The 21,116-nt window shown below is 45.6% G+C and overlaps 1 protein-coding gene across 1 annotated transcript in view; it reads right to left on the bottom strand.

The window, feature by feature from the left end:
* Positions 1 to 13,947, bottom strand: part of LOC122926123 (estradiol 17 beta-dehydrogenase 5-like) — a 31,265-nt gene extending 17,318 nt beyond the window's left edge. Inside the window, exon 1 of the mRNA XM_044277506.1 lies at positions 13,886 to 13,947. Within this exon, the coding sequence (XP_044133441.1) occupies positions 13,886 to 13,947 (62 nt within the window). The remainder of the gene's footprint in view (positions 1 to 13,885) is intronic.
* Between the last annotated feature and the right edge of the window lie 7,169 nt (positions 13,948 to 21,116).

The raw sequence follows: 21,116 nt of genomic DNA, 5'->3' as shown, positions 1-21,116 counted from the left end.
TTTTGTGCAAAGATTTAATTACTTCAGGCCTACACTGGTTACAGGCCCTGTGAGATACCCCATTACATACAGGGGTTTGAATCAGGCATTTGAAATACAGCCATTTTGTGCAAATATATATTTACTTCAGGCCTACACTGGTTTAGGCCCTGTGAGATACACCCTCTACATACAGGAGTTTGAATCAGGGATTTGAAATACAGCCATTTGAAATACAGCCATTTTGTGCAAAGAAATATTTACTTCAGGCCTACACTGGTTCAGACCGTGTGGGATACTCCCTCTACATACTGTTGTTCTATTCTAATATTAATTAAATACCCATTTAGGGCAAGATCCTAAATTCGAAAAATATGAGGAGAATGTCAAATATGGGACGTGGACCAGGTTGTGGTGCTGCTGGTGGAGCCCCTTTTGCAGGGAGAGGATGTGGTCGATCTGTGCCAGCTACACGCAGAAGTGAAACCCCTTCCTCAGGTGCGAGTAGGCGACAAAACCTGCAGCGGTATTTGGTCGGGCCAAATGCTGCTCTACGAATGGTTAGGCCTGAACAAGTACAAGCGATAGTAGATTGGGTTGCTGACAGTGGATCCAGTTCCTTCACATTGTCTCCCACCCAGTCTCCTGCTGAAAGACCACAGTTGGCACCTGCAGCCGATGTCCATTAGTCTTTCACCTAACCCCCTTGCAAATCAGCCAAGCAGTCTGAGCCCCAAGTCATGCAGCAGTCTCTTCTGCTTTTTGATGACTCTGTTAGCAGGGTTTCCCAGGGCCATCCACCTAGCCCTGCCCCAGAAGTAAAAGATATTGAGTGCACCGATGCCCAACCACTTATCTTTCAATATGAGTACATGGGAGGACCATCGCAGCACGTCTCGGATGATGACGAAACACAGGTGCCAACTGCTGGGGCTTTCGAAAGTGCGCAGACCAACAAGGAAGGCGGGGTGAAGACTGGGTGGAAGATGATGTGGAGGACGATGAGGTCCTCGACCCCACATGGAATCAAGGTCATGCGAGTGACCGATGTAGGTCAGAGGAAGAGGCGGTGGTCGCACAGAGCCACCAGCACAGCAGAAGAGGTAGCAGGGTGCAAAAGCGGAGCGGCTGTCCTCTAGACAGTACACCTCCTACTGCCCACCGCAGCAAGGGACCGAGCACACCAAAGTCAGCTCCAAGGAGTTCCCTGGCGTGGCAGTTCTTCAGACAATGTGCTGACAACAAGACACAAGTGGTTTGCACGCTGGTCAATCAGAGCCTGAAGCAAGGCATAAACGTTCTCAACCTGAGCACAACCTGCATGACCAGGCATTTAAGTGCAAAGCACGAGCTGCAGTGGAGTAGACACCTCAAAAACCAAGAAAGGTCTCTGGCTCCTCCTGCTTCCTCTTCTGCTGCAGTCGAGACCTCTTCATCCACCTGGCACCCCGCAAACAGAGGATCTGCCAGCAACACCAACACCTGGGTCACCAAGCATCTCCACAATGTCCCACAGAAGCATTCAGCTCTCCATATCCCAAACGTTGGAGAGGAAGAGGAAGTACCCCCCTACCTACCCGCGATCCCTAGCCTTGAATGCCAGCATTTCTGAATTACTGGCCTTTGAAATGCTGTCATTCCGTCTGGTGGAGACGGATAGTTTTAAAGGCCTTATGGCGGTGGCTGTCCCACAGTACGGCGTGCCCAGCAGCCACTACTTTTCAAGGCGAGCCATTCCTTCCCTGCACAACCAAGTAGGGGACAAAATCAGGCGTGCACTGCGCAACGCAATCTGTGACAAAGTGCACCTGACTATGGATACGTGGACCAGTAAGCACGGTCAGGGCCGTTATATGTCCATAACAGCACACTGGGTAAATGCAGTGGCGGGTGGGCCTGAGGCGGATAGCAGTTTGGAGCATGTCCTTCCACCACCGAGGATTGCAGGGCACTTCAGTTTGCCTCCTGTTGCTTCCTCCTCCTACTCTGCTTCTTCATCCTCTACCAGCTCCTCATCCGGTCAGTGTAACACCTTCACCGCCCAATTCAGCACAGCCAGGGGTAAACGACAGCAGGCAGTTTTAAAACTTATCTGTTTGGGGGACAAACCCCACACCGCACAGGAGCTATGGACGGGCCTTGAACAACAGAACGATGAGTGGTTTGTGCCAGTCAGCCTCAAGCCTGGTGGTGTGTGATAATGGGCGAAATCTCGTAGCAGCTCTGGGACTTGCTGGTTTGGCACACATCCCTTGCCTGGCGCATGTGCTGAATTTGGTTCTGCAGAGATTCCTTAAAACTTACCCCGATACGTCAGAGCTGCTGCATAAAGTGCGGGCCGTCTGTGCGCGCTTTCGGCGTTCTCACCCTGCTGCTGCTCGCCTGTCAGCGCTACAGCGTAACTTCGGCTTTCCCGCTCACCGCCTCATATGCGACGTGCCCACAAGGTGGAACTCCACCTTGCACATGCTGGCCAGACAGTGCGAGCAGCAGCAGGTGATAGTGGGGTTTCAGCTGCAGCATGCACGGGTGAGTCACTCGGCGGAACAGCACCACTTCACCACCAATGACTGGGCCTCCATGCGAGACCTGTGTTCCTCCTGTGTTCCTTGTTGCGCTGTTTCAAGTACTTCACCAACATGGCCAGTGCCTATAACGCCGTTCTCAGAGTTACCATCCCACTTCTATGCCTCCTTGAAAAAACGCTCCTGGCGATGATGGAAGAGGATGTGGCACAGGAGGAGGAGGAAGAGGGATCATTTCGTAGGGTTTCCGGCCAGTCATTCACAAGTGGTTCCGAGGGTGGGTTCCTGCACCCACAAACCCAAGGTACACAATTGTCCAGCCAGGGCACAGTTCTGGAGGATGAGGAGGTGGAGGATGAGGAGATGGAGGAGGAGGAACCATGTTCACAGCAGGGTGGCACCCAGACCAGCTCATGGCCATCACTGGTGCGTGGATGGGGGGATACAGGGGACACAGACGATACACTTCCCACAGAGGACAGCTTTTCGTTGTCTCTGTGCAGCCTGGCACACATGAGCGATTACATGCTGCAGTGTCTCCGCAACGACCGCCGAGTTGCCCACATTCTAACTTGTGCTGATTACTGGGTGGCCACGCTGCTGGATCCCCGTTACAAAGAAAATGCACCGTCCTTAATTCCGTCACTGGAGCGTGATCGTAAGAAGCATGAGTACAAGCACACGTTGGTAGACGCGCTGCTGGTGGCATTCCCACCTGACAGCAGGGGCACAGTGGAAGCACAAGGCGAAGGCAGAGGGCAAGGAAGAGCTAGCCAACGCAGCTGGGGCACCGCCAGCACCTCAGAAGGCAGGGTTAGCATGGCCAAAATGTGGAAAAGCTTTGTCTGCACGCCACAACAACCAGCACCACCAGCTGATATGGAACGTCTTAGCAGGAGGCAGCATTTCACCAACATGGTGGAGCAGTATGTGTGCACACGCCTACACGTACTGAATGACGGGTCTGCCCCCTTTAACTTCTGGGTCTCCAAATTGGGCACATGGCCTGAGCTTGCCCTTTACGCCTTGGAGTTGCTGGCCTGCCCTGCAGCCAGTGTATTATCTGAACGTGTGTTTAGCCCGGCAAGGGGCGTCATCACAGACAAGCGCAGCCGCCTGTCCACAGCCAATGTGGACAAGCTTACGTTCATTAAAATGAACCAGGCATGGATCCCTCAGGACTTGTCCGTACCTTGTCCAGAATAGACATGTATACCGTCACTAAGCAGCTATTGTTATATATATATATATATATATATATGTATATATACTGCAGCGCATTTGCTCATATTTGTATTTTGGATAATACACACTCTTTTGGAGTGTACCTTAATTTTACAAAATTAAATTAAAACCAAAAACCTGTATTGGCTATCTTGTCCTCCTCCACCGCTGCTTCCACCTACTCTGCTACGTCCACCGCCTCCTCAAACTTCTACTCCATATGGACCTCCACCTCATAAATCCATATTTTTTTTGTACGTGTTTTATTTTATATCATTTCACTACTTTGTCATTGACATTTTAGGGTGAAATTCACTAATTTTTGGGTGTATAGTACCACTGCTATACCTATAGTGGTAGTAATGCACTATATTATATAACAGTGTTCACTTCAGATGGAAAAAAATGACGAATATTCTAAAATACGAATATATAGCACTATATTGAATATGGTGCTTTACGGTATATTCATTTTTTTGAATATTCATCATTTTTAACCATCTGAAGTCATGATTCCTCCCTGCTTAGGTTGCTTGACAAGCAACTTAAGCAGGGAGGAATCATAACCTCAGATTTAAAAAAATTATGAATATTCAAAAAACTAATATGTAGCACTATATTCAAAATATTAGCAAATTTGCGATATTTGCGATAAATATTCGCAATTCAAATATTCTTGCGCCACACTATAAAGTACTGGGAGTTTGTTAAGAAACTCGATCTCCTTATTCTACATCATCTAATTGCACCCACAGGTGCTGGTGTCACAAACAACCAGGGGCCCAGCTGCAAAAGCACCATAAACACCCACTACCATCAAGGGCACTTCGACCACCATCTGGCTGGTGATCCCTGCAATAGAGAGTGCCCCGTAGGATTTAGTGCTGTCTTTCCCATCACTGCACGCCGACTCAGGGAGCTGCAAAACTGTGAGTACGACTACCATCCCCATCAGCCCACCGTGCACTCACATACACGTCGTAGTTTTATTCCGGCCGCCTATCGGCATGTTTGCCATGTTGCCGCCGGAACTCCGGCCCGCCCCCCTGCCGGAGAAGGCTGCTGCTAGTGTAAAAGTAGCCTTAACATGTTACTCAGCCTTCCGTGCCAGAAGACCCTGCAGGCAATTGGAATCAGTTTTTATTCTCTGAGTGCAGGTTATTTTATTTCTGAACATGATTATGGGGAGGCTATCTTGCCTGATTGCCTGTTCTTAAAGGGAAGGGGTCATCAGAAAATGACCTATTGTTTAAATCAAGTTTTTATGTTAAACATTTTTTAAAACAATTTTTGATGACGTTATTTTTAATTTTCCATGTTAATAATTATATTTAAACAAAACCCCAAAAATTCCGCAGTTTTTGCGCTGGCCACTAAGCCTAATAATTGGCGCCACTTCTTGGTCTGTACAGATCACGTTATTGCAGTTACCTGCTAATCCTGCCTGTAATGATAAGGAGATATCACCTATAGATAAGACAGGATCCACCATTCACAGTAGGTGATATCAAATCTTATCTATTCTTTCCTTACACAAAGACCTCTGCATAGGCCACAGAGTATGCCTAAAAACCTCTACCATAGAAGTCAATAAGGTCCCCTTTAGTCCATTGTGTCTATGGCCCATGGGGCTGCCATAAAGCAATTTTCTTTCTGCTTTCTAAATTATTATATAATTATTATTATATTAATGAGAACCTCTGTGGCATTTGCATAGGCGTCTGCCTACAGATCTGCTGAAGTCAATGTTCATCGGGTAATCCGATCATTTGTACGCACGCAAAAATGATCGTTTACTGGCAGCAGATTGTGCTGTGTAAACATGATCTCCTGATGGCAAACAACGAGTCAGCATGGGGAAGAGCGATGGCATTGTGGCAGGCTCAGCACTATGAAGCTCCCTTTGCGCTTTGGAATTAGAAAAATCTTGATATCTCTGACTTTTAGTCTAACCAGACTGTCTATTACTTTGTAATTCCTCTAGCGCCATTCTATGGAAACAGTAGGTTTAAGGAGCACACCAAATGCTTGAAATAACTTCTTGTTAACTTCAACTTTTCTTCATATAACACTGCCGCCTCCGCAGCAGATAGTCCATGAACAAAATATGTGTTGAAAAGATATCACAAAATGGCGGTATGCATAAGATGCTGGTTCAACTGTTCAATCTTGTTATTCAACATAGAATGGTGGATATATTTCTCTCTTGAGTATCTGTACTCTCACTTTAAGTTATTTAAGCACTTTATGATCTCTCTGAGAGGTATATCTGAGGTCTAACTTATAGTTCTAATTGCTGAATTTGGTCGCAATTTGCAGTATGCTGTTAGCAGTAACTATTTGCAGATTGGTTGAGTATGATCTGTTACGGTTGTATGCAATTTGGATTGCAATATGGAATTTGAATGGTTGCAATTGTGAACTTTGTAGTTTGCAATTGGTGGAACTGTAAGCATACATACATATAACCAGTTCAGTATACCGTTCTAATCACTATATTAACAGTAAGAACATTATAAAACTGTTTTAAATACCTATTTTGGCCTCTTGCTACCATAAAACACAGCTCTTAGTGGAGTGAATGTTTGTTCAGCTTCTCTCCTCTGGTGTAATGATTCTAGCAGCTCCTGCTAGGGGAATTTCCCACACAGGATGTGTGTGAGGGTGGCTGTGATTGGTCAAAACTCTTGCTGTGTGTGAGGCTGGCTGTGATTGGTCAAGACTCCTGCCCATCAACAACAGTTTAAATCTATGCTTTCTGTTGTTTCTGCTGTGTCATTGAGCTTACCTTACATTATATAATGAATCTTAAAGGCATATTATCTTTTCTGCTTCTGTGAACACAATATATATAACAGTTATATGACATCGAAACATGAAGTCACCGTAAAACACTCTGCTTTTGTCTTTAACACACAAACATAAGAACTGTATTAAGGTTATTGGCAGGAATAGCTGTATAAACATATAAGCTATATTAGCAACCTAGGACAGGTCTTAGCTGGCCAGCTACAGGCATTAGCGATCACTTCTCCCCATACTCTGGAGGTCTCCTCCACCAGCGATCTGCAGACTGTCTGAAAGGTATACTTCCTTCCAGGCTATCTGCTGTAATATCGTCCTATGTAAAGGGACATTAAAGGGGTTATCTCTAGGGGTGCACCGAAATGAAAATTCTGGTCCGAAACCGAAAATTCAGGATGCCCTTGACCGAAAACCGAAACTGCCTTTTTGCCCAAATACTTTTAAAATACTTTTTTTAAGTAAAAAAAAAGGAAAGTGAATTAAAATATAAAGTTAAACAGATACATAGATATTATACACACAATGCCACCCAAAGTGGTTATTTTAAAAAAAATGTCACTCTCCCCCCCTCTCCCTTGTCACTCTCCCCCTCCCTCCTTTGTCACTCTCTTCCCCCCCCCTCCCTCCTTTGTCACTCTCTTCCCCCCCCTCCCTCCCTTGTCACTCTCATTTCCCCCCCTCCCTTGTCACTCTTATTCTACCCCCCCTCCCTTGTCACTCTCATTCTACCCCCTCCCTTGTCACTCTCATTCTACCCCCCCTTGTCACTCTCATTCTACCCCCTCCCTTGTCACTCTCATTCTACCCCCCCCTTGTCACTCTCATTCTACTCCCCCCCTCCCTTGTCACTCTCATTCTACCCCCCCTCCCTTGTCACTCTCATTCTACCCCCCTCCCTTGTCACTCTCATTTTACACCCCCCCCCCTTGTCACTCTCATTTTACACACCCCCTTGTCACTCTCATTTTACACCCCCCTCCCCCTCCCTTGTCACCTCTAGTGTAGCCTGTGTAGCGTGGCCGAGCTCTGTTCGGTCCGCGGTACAGGAGCATTTGTTTCTTGTACCCGGCCGGACTGAAAGGAAGTGCACACTAAGTGAGCACTTCCTGTCAGTCCGGCCGGGTACAGGAAACAAAAGCTCCTGTACCGCGGAACGAACAGAGCTCGGCCACGCTACACTAACAACAGCAGTAGCACAGAGCAGACACAGCAGGCTGCGCAGCACTGAGCCGGAGATTCTTTAGAGCGGCAAGCGTTTAGGAGGCACAGCATGAGGGGCGCCGCCGGCCGGCCGCCAGAACGTATATAACCAACCATATTTTCTGCCGATATGTACCAATATCGGCCGAAATGGATTAGGCCCATTTTCGGCCGATATTTTCGGCCGCCGGAATTTCGGTGCACCCCTAGTTATCTCACTTAAGCAAGTGGCATTTATCATTTAGAGAAATTTAATACAAAGCACTTTGTAATGTATTGTTTTTACCCATATTGCTTCCTTTGCTGGCTGGATTCATTTTTCCATCACATTATACACTGCTCGTTTCCATGATTATGACCAGTCTGCAATGCAGCAGCAGTGGTCATGTTTGCACACTGTAGGAAAAAATGCCTCTCTGGTGGCCTGGACAGTGGGAGCACACATAAGCTAGTGCTTTTTTATAGTATGCAAGCAATAGATGGATTGCAGGGTGGTCGTAACTAAGGAAATGAGCAGTGTATTATGTAATGGAAAAATGAATCCAGCCAGCAAAGAAGGCAATATGGGCAATCACATTATATTAGTAAGTGCCTTGTATTAACTTTCTCTACATAATAAATGCTATTTGCTGAAGTGAGACAACCCCTTTTCATTCAGCTTTGAATGTGACTAGAGTATAATAATACAGTATATAGTGTGTATTGTAAGAAGGAACAAGGAGCCGTCATTGACTGAAGATACGTGTAACCGATATAAAAATCCAGCCAGCACGTTCAGCTGGGGTGGATTATCCTCCATGACAGAGAAGCTGTGAAGCTGTGGAGCTGTGAGAGCCGTGTGCTGGGGGGCAAACAGGCCTCTAAAGCCTGCTGTGGACTGTGGGTAGAAATCTACTGTCCAGGTGAAGGTTTTGTGCACTATGGACTTTGTGTGGTGTGAAGAAGCACCAAAACTGAACATCGTTACTTTTTGCTTGTTTTTCCTATTATGTGAATAAAACACTGAACTTTGATTTAAATCCTTGTTTTTGCCTCTGTACTGCGTCCGCTTACCCTGCCTACCAGAGCAAATCCCCACATTTAATGGAGGATGCGGGCAGAAGCAGTGAGGCAGGCCTGAAGGCTGAAAAGTTTTTGTTTTCCCTGGCACAAGTTTATGTCCTATATCAAGCCAGCAAGGTTGTGACCCGTGTCCCCTGACAAAATGGAGGTGGTCGTGAATGCCCTCGTGGAGGCTAACTTCCAGCAGCCGGAGGCTAACAAGCAGCAGCAGGAAACTAACCAGCTACTATTGCAACATGTGATGGCGTTGCAAGCTGCAGGAGCGTCCCACAACATCCACGATGCCCGGAAAGCTGTCCGTGCAGCGATCCCAAAGATGACCCCATCTGATGACGTCGAGACCTATTTAGCGGTATTCGAAAAGGTGGCTGTGAGAGAAAAGTTACCCTGAGACCAGTGGGCTGAGGTCGTCGCTCCGTTCCTGGCGTCTGGACCCCAGCAAGTTTTCTTTGATCTCCCTGATGATCAAGCAGCCGACTACCTGACCGTAAAAGGTGAGATCCTGGCGAGACTGGGGGTGAATGTGTTGGTCCGGGCCCAGCGGGTGCATCAGTGGGAATTTAACCCGGCTGAACCTGCTAGACCACAGTACTATGAACTGTTACACCGGTTGCAAAAATGGCTGCAGCCTGACGTTTTGACTCCCACGGCTATGCTGGACCGTCTGCTGGCAGATGTGTTCTGGAGGGCTTTGCCGTACCCTCTCCAGCCCTGGATCGGCCCGGTGTCTCCGGGTAATGCCCTGGAGATGGTCGACCTGGTCGAGCGCTACGAGGCCACCAGAAATCTACAGGGGGGTTCTTTTGGGAGGGGGCCAGTAAAACCCCGGAAAACTCCACCCCAGACCCGACGGCCAGTGCCAGCTAGACCCGCCCGGGATCTACTCCCTGCAGACCCAACCCCGGTGGTCTGCTGGCGTCAGGAGCCTGGACACATAAGGGCCGACTGTCCCCATCGGGGGGAGCCCATGGACACCAACTATGGCTACCCCCACTCATTATATGCCAGAAAGTTGTGTGCCACAGGAACCTCCGAGACTATGGACAATAGCCACCTGTGCCAGGTGGAAGTGGGGGGGCACTCTGGTGGTGGGACTGCTGGATTCAGGGAGCCTGGTGTCCCTGGTAAGAGCTGCCCTGGTGCAGCCTGCTGAGTATACTGGCCGAAAGGTCGGCATAGTCTGTATCCATGGGGACTTAAAGGACTATCGCACCGCATTGGTTTGTGTAAAATCGGTGGCCGGCAGGTTGACTCATGAGGTGGCTGTCACCACAGGGCTACCTTATGAGTTAATAATTGGGAGAGACTTCCCCGGCACTCTGGCCGGATAGGAAAGTCACCAATACACGTGAGACAGATGTAACCCTAGCAGAGTGGCCCGGCTCAGGGGGGAGACCAGAACCCTGGGAACCTGAGTCCGAAGGGCCAGCGTTAGGGGTGACCGCCACTTCGGTGGAGGAAGGAGAGACAACCCCGCTAAGTGTGATGGTAGGAGACGTGGAATACTTGCCGCTGGGTCCGGAGTTGGCAGACCTCAAATTTTCCGGAGATAATTTTGGTACAGCACAGTACCAGGACCCAACTCTATCTTGAGCCTGGGAAAATGTAGTAGTGGTTGAGGGTGAGCCGCAACAACCGGGGGTCGAGTCTATGTTCCCCCATTTTGTGGTTTAACAGGAGATGCTGTACCCAGTAAATCAACTACGGGGTGAGCATATTGAACAGCTGGTGGTGCCCAAGGCGTATCGCAAGTTTGTGTTGGATTTAGCCCACCAACATGTTCTTGGGGGACACCTGGGCCAGCAGAAAATGCAAGACCGGATTCTACAGAGGTTCTCCTGGCCCAGTATATTCAGAGAGGTAGAAGAGTATTGCAAGTCTTGCCCAACCTGCCAGATAACCAGCCTCCAGCCACATTTCCGTAGTCCCCTGGTCCCTCTCCCGATTTATTGAGGTTCCATTCAAGCAGATCGCTATGGATCTCATAGGCCCAGTACCAAAGTCAGCTAGAGGACACCAGCACATCCTGGTCATCCTTGACTACGCCACGCGGTACTTGGAGGTGGTGCCACTGCGTCATACGTCAGCTAAACTCATAGCTAAGGAGTTAATGGAAATGTTTTCTAGAGTGGGTCTGCCTAAGGAGGTTCTAACTGACCAAGGGACCCCATTTATGTCCAAGATCATGAGGGAACTCTGTAAGTTGCTCCACATAAAACAATTACGGACATCCGTGTATCATCCGCAAACGGATAGCCTGGTAGGTTTAACCAGACGCTAAAAAATATGTTGAAAAGAGCGGTGTCTAAGGATGGGAGGGACTGGGACTTTCTTCTGCCCTATCTCATGTTCGCAGTGCCCCAGGCTTCTACCGGGTTCTCGCCCTTCGAACTGCTATACGGCAGACACCCTCGTGGTTTATTGGACGTCGCCAAAGAGGCGTGGGAACAACAAACCACACCGCACAAAAGTGTTGTTGAGTACGTCACCCAGATGCAGGGACAGATGGAAACAGTGTTACCTCTGGTTAGGGAGCATATGGAGGCAGAGCAACGAGCCCAAAGTAGGGTCTATAATCGGCAGGCTCGGGTCCGAAACTTTAACCCGGGTGATCGGGTGTTGGTTCTGGTACCGACTGTAGACAGTAAGTTCCTAGCTAGGTGGCAGGGGCCCTACGAGGTACTTGAAAAAATTGGAGAGGTAGATTACAAAGTACACCAGCCAGGGAGGCGAAAGCCGCAGCAGGTGTTCCATGTGAATCTGCTCAAGCCATGGAAGGAAAGGGAAACCTGTACGGAAGACAGCCCATGACCAGGGTTCCTAGGGTAAGTGGTTTCGGCCCCTCGGTCTAAAGCAGGAGAAGCGGCTGCTACCGTGAAAATTGCTGACAGCCTCTCCTCTAAACAGGGATGTGTTCTCAGACCTCCCTGGACGCACGTCCGTAATCCGGCATGACATTATCACTGAGCCTCAGGCGAAAGTCCGGTTAAAACCGTGCCGGGTTACCGAGGCTCGGCGACAAGCTATCACGGAGGAAGTGCAGCTAATGCTCCAACTGGGTGTCATCGAAGAGTCAAAAAGTGGGTGGGCCAGTCCGATAGTATTAATACCCAAACCAGACGGGACATTGCTGTTCTGTAATGACTTCCGCAAATTTAATGAGGTATCCAAGTTTGACGCGTATCCCATGCCCCGAGTGGATGAGCTTATTTAAAAGTTGGGCCAAGCCCGGTATTTTTCTGTGTTGGACCTCACCAAAGGGTACTGGCAGGTACCCTTGACGGAGGCTGCCAAAGAAAAAAACGGCTTTTGTCACGCCAGAGGGGCTGTATCAGTACAAGGTATTACCCTTTGGTCTACATGGCGCTCCTGCCACGTTTCAAAGGCTAATGGATACTGTACTCCGTCCACATCGTCGATACGCTTCGGCGTACCTGGGCGATATCGTTATCCATAGCACCGACTGGGAAAGTCACTTACCTAAAGTACAGGCTGTAGTGGACTCCCTTAGGAAGGCTGGCTTAACCGCTAACCCAAAAAAGTGCTTGATAGGGTTAGAAGAGACCAAGTACCTGGGGTATGTCATTGGGCGCGGAATGATCAAACCTCAGGTGAACAAAATTGAGGCAATTAGGAATTGGCCCCGACCTGTCACTACTTGGCAAATAAAGTCATTCCTGGGTATGGTGGGGTACTATATGAGGTTTGTCCCCAATTTTGCTACAGTCGCTGCAGCATTGACAGGCCTTTTGAAGGAACGCAAGTCAGTGACCAGCAGGCGGAAAAGGCTTTCTCCGCTTTGAAGTCGGCCCTGTGTGGGTCCCCGGTTTTGGTGACGCCCGACTTCAAAAGGGAGTTTATAGTGCAGACCGATGCCTCCGAGGTAGGTCTCGGTGCTGTACTGTCTCAAGATATTGATGGGGAGGAGCATCCCGTTGTCTTCCTCAGCCGGAATCTCACCCCAGCCGAGACTAGGTGCAGTATAGTGAAGAGAGAGTGCCTGGCCATCAAGTGGGCACTTGAGTCTCTCCGCTACTATCTTTTTAGGAGAAGGTTCCGTCTGGTGACCGACCACTTCCCTCTTAAATGGATGAGCCAGGCCAAAGAGAGGAATGCTCGGGTCACCAGGTGGTTCTTATCTTTGCAAAATTTTAAGTTTTCCGTGGAACACAGGGCAGGCAGGTTACAGGGAAACACGGATGCCCTGTCCCGCGTACACTGTCTGGCAAGTGTTCACCCCCTCAGGGTTGAACAAAGGGGGGAGATATGTAAGAAGGAACAAGGAGCCGTCATTGACGGAAGATACATGTCACTGAGGTAAGAACCGGATTTTTTTTCCTGAAGTGTCAGTTCTGTAGTTGTACTGTCTTCCCTTCACTAACTATTGCATAGTTTGTTAATGTGTGTTCATATGTGTGCCTTCAGCACCATCTAGTGACCTTTAGCTGTAAGTGCATCTTCTGCCTTCTTAAAATATGCATATTCATTAGGTCACACTTCCTGCTCACAGTGCTTTCTGGGAAAGAGACAGGCTCCTTCTTCCTTTTTCCCTTCACCTCATGGAAGGAGCAGCTGCACATTGTGTGTCTCTTACTAAAGCATCGTCGGTAAGGGATTAATTAATGTTTTTGCATAAATTTTGTGTACATTGTGCTGTATATTCAGTTCTTGTATGTTCATTTTCTTATAGTTTACCTTATCTACTGCCGATTAATAAAAACCACAGACTACAGAAACAAGTCTCATCTTATTAACTAGTAGAATGGTGATATGTGCCTGTTGAACTCCATATAGACCCCGGGGGTACATGTGTGAGAACAGGACAGTAAACAACGACTTCTAGCGAGAGAAGCACACCTGACTACACAGAAGTCTGTTACGGTCCACGCAATATCTGCAAACGGACACCACAGCCACTTCTATACAGTCCAGTGCTGCAAGGGGATAGCTGCTTCAAGCAATGCAGACACATTTGATTGCATACTGTGACCGCTCCCTAAGCACAGCGACTGGCATTCCACAGCATAGTAGTTTCCACGCAGTTAAGTGTCTTCACCAACACCATGTCGTGAAGCACAGTATCAAGCTACAAGACAAGATCAGAGAGGGATGGTTCCTCCAAGTCGTCTTCCGTTAGCAATGCGGCTGCCATTGCCCGTGCAAAGGCAGAAGCCGCGAAGGTCAAAGCAGCCTTTGCCGAACAAGAAATGAAGATGAAAGAAGAAAAGGCACAGCTAGAGGCTGAGAAAACAAAGCAACAGGCTTCAATAGACATGCAAAAGGTCCTCTTAGATGCAAAGCTAAAGAAACTCGCCGTAGAGAAAGAAACGGCAGCCGCCATAGCTGAAGCAGAGTTCTTGGAAGCAATGGAATACGCAAAAACCGGAAGTCACCGCAGTGTGCTTAGTCCAGAACTTGGCCAGCAAGATCCTGTACGACGCACTTCAGAGTACGTCCGTCAACACTCCAGACCAAACAGCAATGCTGATCCATTCCCTGGAACCGAAGATGTCACCTATGCCAGAGAGGAATCATACCGTCCAAAAGAAAGAGTCACACTCGGAACCCAGTCCTACAAACAAGAGGGCACAGAGCCATGTGACAAAACTCCAGCTAACTTCCCTGCACACCAAGGAAGCCAGCTTCCAGTCCAACCTGCAGAGCCACCTTATCCTACAAGAGGGTATGACATGGGCTGGCCTAAGTCAGAGACTCCATACAGGTATGATCACCCACCGCACTGTCACCGTGACTTTCACCCACCTCCAACTAACCTTAGTAGTAACCAGAGCACAATAGACTTTGCCAGGTTCTTTACTAAACAAGAGCTAGTTACAAAGGGACTGGCGAAGTTCAGTGATCGCCCTGAAAACTATAACATTACAAAAGACTTGGGTCTGTCATACAGTGAGGAGATAAGCTTCCTTGTAGATCGGCTTGGAAAAGACTCTGTAGAACATGCCAAGAGAATCAGGGATATTAATATAAACTACCCAGAGATTGGCCTAAAAACGATCTGGGATAGACTTGATTAATGTTATGGTTCTGCAGAGGTCATAGAGGATGCGTTGTTTAAAAGAATTGACGAATTCCCTAAAATATCTAGCAAAGGGTTCCAGAAACTTAGGGATTTAAGTGATCTACTGATGGAATTACAGGTTGCCAAAGCCGAAGGGGATTTACCAGGGCTTGCTTTCCTCGACACTGCCAGAGGTGTCAAGCCTATTGTAGTAAAGCTTCCCTACAACCTACAGGAGAAATGGGTCTTCCACGGGTCAATGTACAAACATACCTACAATGTGCCATTCCCTCCTTTCAGTGTGTTTGTTGACTTTGTAAGGCTAGAGGCTAATATTCGTAATGACCCTAGCTTTGATCTATCACAGTCTTGTACCACTCCCTATGACCACAGACCACACAAAGGATCAGTGGCAGTGCACAAAACTAACATTTCACCTGCAGATTCTTACAGGCTTTACAGCTCCGCCAGCCGCGAAACAGTCAAAGATCCTGGTAAGCAGTGCCCTCTACACAAGAAGCCACACCCTCTTCTGAAGTGCAGAGCATTTAGAGAAATGTCTATAGGAGATCGCAAAGCCTTCCTCAAGGAGAACCACATTTGCTACAAGTGCTGCTCATCAACATCACATATTGCCAAAGACTGTCAGGTTAGTGTAAAATGCACAGAATGCAACAACTCAGATCACAACACGGCCTTACATCCTGGGCCTTTCCCATGGACCTCATCACAGAGTAACAGTGCCAGAGAGCATGGCGGGGAGGAAAGTAACTCTGAAGCTAACCCACCAGCAGTTACTTCACAATGCACTGAAGTCTGTAAAGGACTCATAGGCAGCAGGTCCTGCTCAAAAATCTGCCTCACAAAAGTATACCCAAAGGGCTGCAGACACAAAGCCATTAACGTTTATGCTATCCTAGATGACCAAAGTAATGCGTCCCTAGCCAAATCTACCTTCTTTGACATTTTCAACATCAAAGGGCCCAACACTCCTTATTCTCTAAAGACTTGTGCAGGTACTGTAGAAACAGCGGGGAGGAGAGCTAGTGGCTACCTAATTGAGTCCATAGATGGTAAGACGTGTCTTTCCTTACCAACTATTACTGAATGTAACCAAATCCCTGATAATAGACATGAGATCCCTACACCAGAGGTAGCCATGCATCACCCCCATTTACAGCGTATAGCCCATCTCTTACCAAAACTCGATCCTAACGCTCAGATAATCCTACTCCTAGGAAGAGATATCTTACAAGTTCATAAAACTAAAGAACAGATTAATGGCCCACATCATGCTCCTTATGCCCAAAGGCATGACCTAGGATGGGTCATAGTAGGAGATGTCTGCTTAGGAAGCATACACAAACCAACTTCCATTAATAGCATGCTTACAAGCACATTAGATAATGGACGTCTCTCTATTTTCCAACCATGTAAAAGCAACTTCCTCATAAAGGAATTGCCACATAGTACTCAACTACCTCGTTCTTTCATAGACTCTGTAGACCACGACATAACTTGTGACAGTGACAAAGACCACCTAGGTTGCTCAGTGTTCCAAAGGACCAAGGAGGACAATCAGATAGCAATGCCCCATGAAGACAGATTGTTTTTAGTGACCATGCAAAAGGAAATCACTAAGGATGAAACAAATAGTTGGGTCGCACACCTTCCCTTCATGCCTCAAAGGCAACAACAGAGAGCAAGTGTACAGACGTCTTGTCTCTCTAAGACGTAGCTTCCACAAGAAGCCAGAAATGAAAAATCACTTCTTTACTTTCATGAGGAAAATATTTGAGAATGGTCATGCTGAGGTAGCTTCCACCCTTAAAAACTCGGAAGAATGTTGGTATTTACCCATATTTGGGGTTTACCACCCAAAGAAACCAGGTCAAATTAGAGTAGTGTTTGACTCTAGTGCAAAATATGAAGGCGTCTCCTTATACAACGTCCTGCTCTCAGGTCCAGATCTTAACAACAGACTCCTAGGAGTACTGCTTCGTTTTCGCAAAGACTCATGGCGGACATTCAGCAGATGTTTCATTGCTTTCTAGTTAAAGAGGAACACAGAAACTTCTTAAGATTTCTTTGGTTTATTGACAATGACCCCACAAAAGATATTGCGGAGTACCGCATGCGGGTACATATCTTTGGTAACAGCCCCTCCCCTGCAGTTGCAACTTATGGTCTAAGACACTCTGCTCAGGAAGGCGAACTAGAATATGGGTCAGACGTCAGACAATTCGTAGAAAGAGACTTTTATATAGATGACTGTCTAAAATCACTATCCACTGTTGAGGGTGCAGTAAGTCTCCTTAAGATAGAAAAAAATTGTAATGGCACACTCGCATTCGAATATAATAGAGGGATGTTTAATGTTATATAAGGTAAAATATTTGGTAAAATATTTAATGTTATATAAGGTAAAATATTTGATGATATTTAAAAATAGTGATATAAAAATATATATATATAAAATGGTCCTATATATAATATATATTATGATCAAGTAACTACTCGTAGTATTATTAAGTATAGAGTCTATGCTTCAATGAGTTTTATTAGACAGGGAATGGGATTCCCTAGAATCAAAAATAATGTCCACAAATGTTCAAAAAGTTCTTCAAGGAGGTCCTGGAATCAGTAAGTATATAGTCCAAAAAAAAAAAAAAAAGTAAATAGTGTATATTAGCTGTCCTTAGTTAAGTAGTGATGTTCTTGAGAAGTGTGCAATATATTCGCATATAGGATCCAATGAATATATTAGGAAAAAAATGACGTGCAAAAAATTGAAAAAAATTTGAAAAAGATGTGCTCAATTGAGTAAAATACGTTGTGCACAACAAAGTTAATTTGTAACATACAAGTGTTCCTTAAAAATGTGTTCTTAAAACCGTGATTCATATACCATATAGGTAATCTTTATATATTGTGAGGCTGTGAAGTAGCTGCTTTTATGGATACAACAATATTGGGTCCTGTGTTCACTGGATTTTCAAGTGTCGGTGTCCGCCTTTTAAAGAGAGAGCGACTCTCCTGGCAATTTTCCAACTCACTTGAAATTAGATATAGATTGTCCCGATATATTTATTGTATATCGCCGTTATTGTGGGCAAAGTACATATGTTGTATTGTGAAGGAATAGTAGGAGATGTAATTTACTTTACCCCTCTTCGGTCCGTTACGGCGTATTACGTTCTGCAAGGACCTTCGTGGCGTCCCACGTGATCACTTGCCTTATCATGTGATGCTGCACGTGATGATGATGCAGCCTGACGTCACACGGTAGTTGATTCCTGATTGGCCAATCTTCTTGGCTGCGGGAAATTTTAAAAGAATATCGCTGTGGTAGATATTTTCTTCCGATGATTTTCAGCTCGATATCATTAATTTCCTTATGGTCCTCACTGCTTCCTCTGACCAGACGCGTTTCGGGACACTTTCTGGTCCCTTCCTCAGTGGTCACGTAGTGATGAGTCCGGAGCAAGTGAGGGTTTTATGTGCGGTCTTCTTTAAGGGGTGTTGCCCTATTTTCATTGGGTTAATTATAAATCCTGGACTGGATTTTATCAGCAGCTAGGTAACTTTATGAATGGGGATGTGCCTCCTTGGGAAAGAGAGATAGAGGTCCGGCTGTTTTACCAGCACCTCTATCTCCTCTCCTATTTAGGCCCCTCCCCCATATACACATCCCATCTATACTAAGAAACCCAGGAACACTTCCACACACAATCAGAACAACTAGATCAACTTAACGAACAAAAAAAAGAAAGACAACAACCATTTACTAGGCTAAACTTGAAGTGGGAAAAATGGGAAAACATATAGTGAAAGACCATCTAAAATATAAGTTATACATATTATCAGACAAATTCAAACAATGTCCAAATAATAAATTCATAGAAAAATAACAAAATATAAAATTTGTACTATCAATCCCAGAGTTCATTGATATGGACTAACATGACAGGAACATATCTATATCCACAATATAAAGGATCTTATCCCAAAATAATAATATTTTAATAAAAACGCACTGGAACCGCACACCAAAAAAAACCCGCAAGCAGCAAAATAAAACCGCAAGCAGCATATAATGCGTTTTAGTGGAATTTAATGATCTTTATTAATTTATAGATGAGACCTCTCTTATAGAAACATATTCTATACATATTACAACTAAAACATTCCTAATGGAACACCTTTTTTTTTTTTAAATATCCTAAAAATAAACTATGCCGACATAAAGTTACCTAGCTGCTGATAAAATCCAGTCCAGGATTTATAATTAACCCAATGAAAATAGGGCAACACCCCTTAAAGAAGACCGCACATAAAACCCTCACTTGCTCCGGACTCATCACTACGTGACCACTGAGGAAGGGACCAGAAAGTGTCCCGAAACGCGTCTGGTCAGAGGAAGCAGTGAGGACCATAAGGAAATTAATGATATCGAGCTGAAAATCATCGGAAGAAAATATCTACCACAGCGATATTCTTTTAAAATTTCCCGCAGCCAAGAAGATTGGCCAATCAGGAATCAACTACCGTGTGACGTCAGGCTGCATCATCATCACGTGCAGCATCACATGATAAGGCAAGTGATCACGTGGGACGCCACGAAGGTCCTTGCAGAACGTAATACGCCGTAACGGACCGAAGAGGGGTAAAGTAAATTACATCTCCTACTATTCCTTCACAATACAACATATGTACTTTGCCCACAATAACGGCGATATACAATAAATATATCGGGACAATCTATATCTAATTTCAAGTGAGTTGGAAAATTGCCAGGAGAGTCGCTCTCTCTTTAAAAGGCGGACACCGACACTTGAAAATCCGGTGAACACAGGACCCAATATTGTTGTATCCATAAAAGCAGCTACTTCACAGCCTCACAATATATGAAGATTACCTATATGGTATATGAATCACGGTTTTAAGAACACATTTTTAAGGAACACTTGTATGTTACAAATTAACTTTGTTGTGCACAACGTATTTTACTCAATTGAGCACATCTTTTTCAAATTTATTTCAATTTTTTGCACGTCACTTTTTTACTAATATATTCATTTGATCCTATATGCAAATATATTGCACACTTCTCAAGAACATCACTACTTAACTAAGGACAGCTAATATACACTATTTACCTATTTTTTATTTTTTTTGGACTATATACTTACTGATTCCAGGACCTCCTTGAAGAACTTTTTGAACATTTGTGGACATTATTTTTGATTCTAGGGAATCCCATTCCCTGTCTAATAAAACTCATTGAAACATAGACTCTATACTAAATAATACTACGAGTAGTTACTTGATCATAATATATATTATATATAGGACCATTTTATATATATATATATATATATATATATTTATATCACTATTTTTAATTATCATCAAATATTTTACCTTATATAACATTAAATATTTTACCAAATATTTTACCTTATATAACATTAAACATCCCTCTATTATATCCGAATGCGAGTGTGCCATCACAATTTTTTTCTATTTTAATATATCCTCACGGTTTTAGGTGTACCGGTGATTGAGCACCTCTACCCATACTGACCGTCTGGTGAGCCACAGAAACCCTTCTATTTAAGTCTCCTTAAGAGAGCTCAAGAAATGCTTGCATGCTCGAACCTGAGACTCCACAAAATAGCCTCCAATAGTAAGCAGCTGATAGAAGCATTTCCCTCTCAAGACCACTCAAGTCACCTACAGAGTTTAGACTTAGGGACTGACTCCCTTCCTATACAACGTAGCCTTGTTCTCCTCTGGGATGTACAATAAGATACGTTTACCTTCCAAGTCAGCCAGGAAAAGAAGCCCTTTACCTGTAGAGTTGTCCTGTCTGCCATAAACAGTCTTTATGATCCCTTAAGATTCACGGCCCCCCTACAATCCAGGATAAAACACTACTTAGAGACTTAACTCAGGAGACATTGGATTGGGATCTCCCACTTTCCCCTGAAAAGAGAAACCTATGGATAGAGTGGAGAAACTCCCTAAAGACTTTATCTAGCCTGCATGTTCCATGTTCTTACACTCCTGTGCCATCCACAGAAGTAAAAACACAAAGACTTTACGTATTCTCTGACGCGTCCGTCAAAGCAATTGCCGCTGTAGCTCATCTTAAAACTGTAGACAACAAAGGTCAGTGCCACACAGTAGAGTTGAGCGAACACCTGGATGTTCGGGTTCGAGAAGTTCGTCCCGGAAATGTTCAGGTTCGGGATCCGAACCCTACCCAAACTTCGTCCCGAACCCGAACCCCATTGAAG

The sequence above is a fragment of the Bufo gargarizans genome, chromosome 2, assembly GCF_014858855.1.
Source record: "Bufo gargarizans isolate SCDJY-AF-19 chromosome 2, ASM1485885v1, whole genome shotgun sequence".
Classification (NCBI taxonomy): domain Eukaryota; kingdom Metazoa; phylum Chordata; class Amphibia; order Anura; family Bufonidae; genus Bufo; species Bufo gargarizans.
Note: the sequence above shows the minus strand (reverse complement) of the source record. Positions and strands in the feature narration are given on the sequence as shown.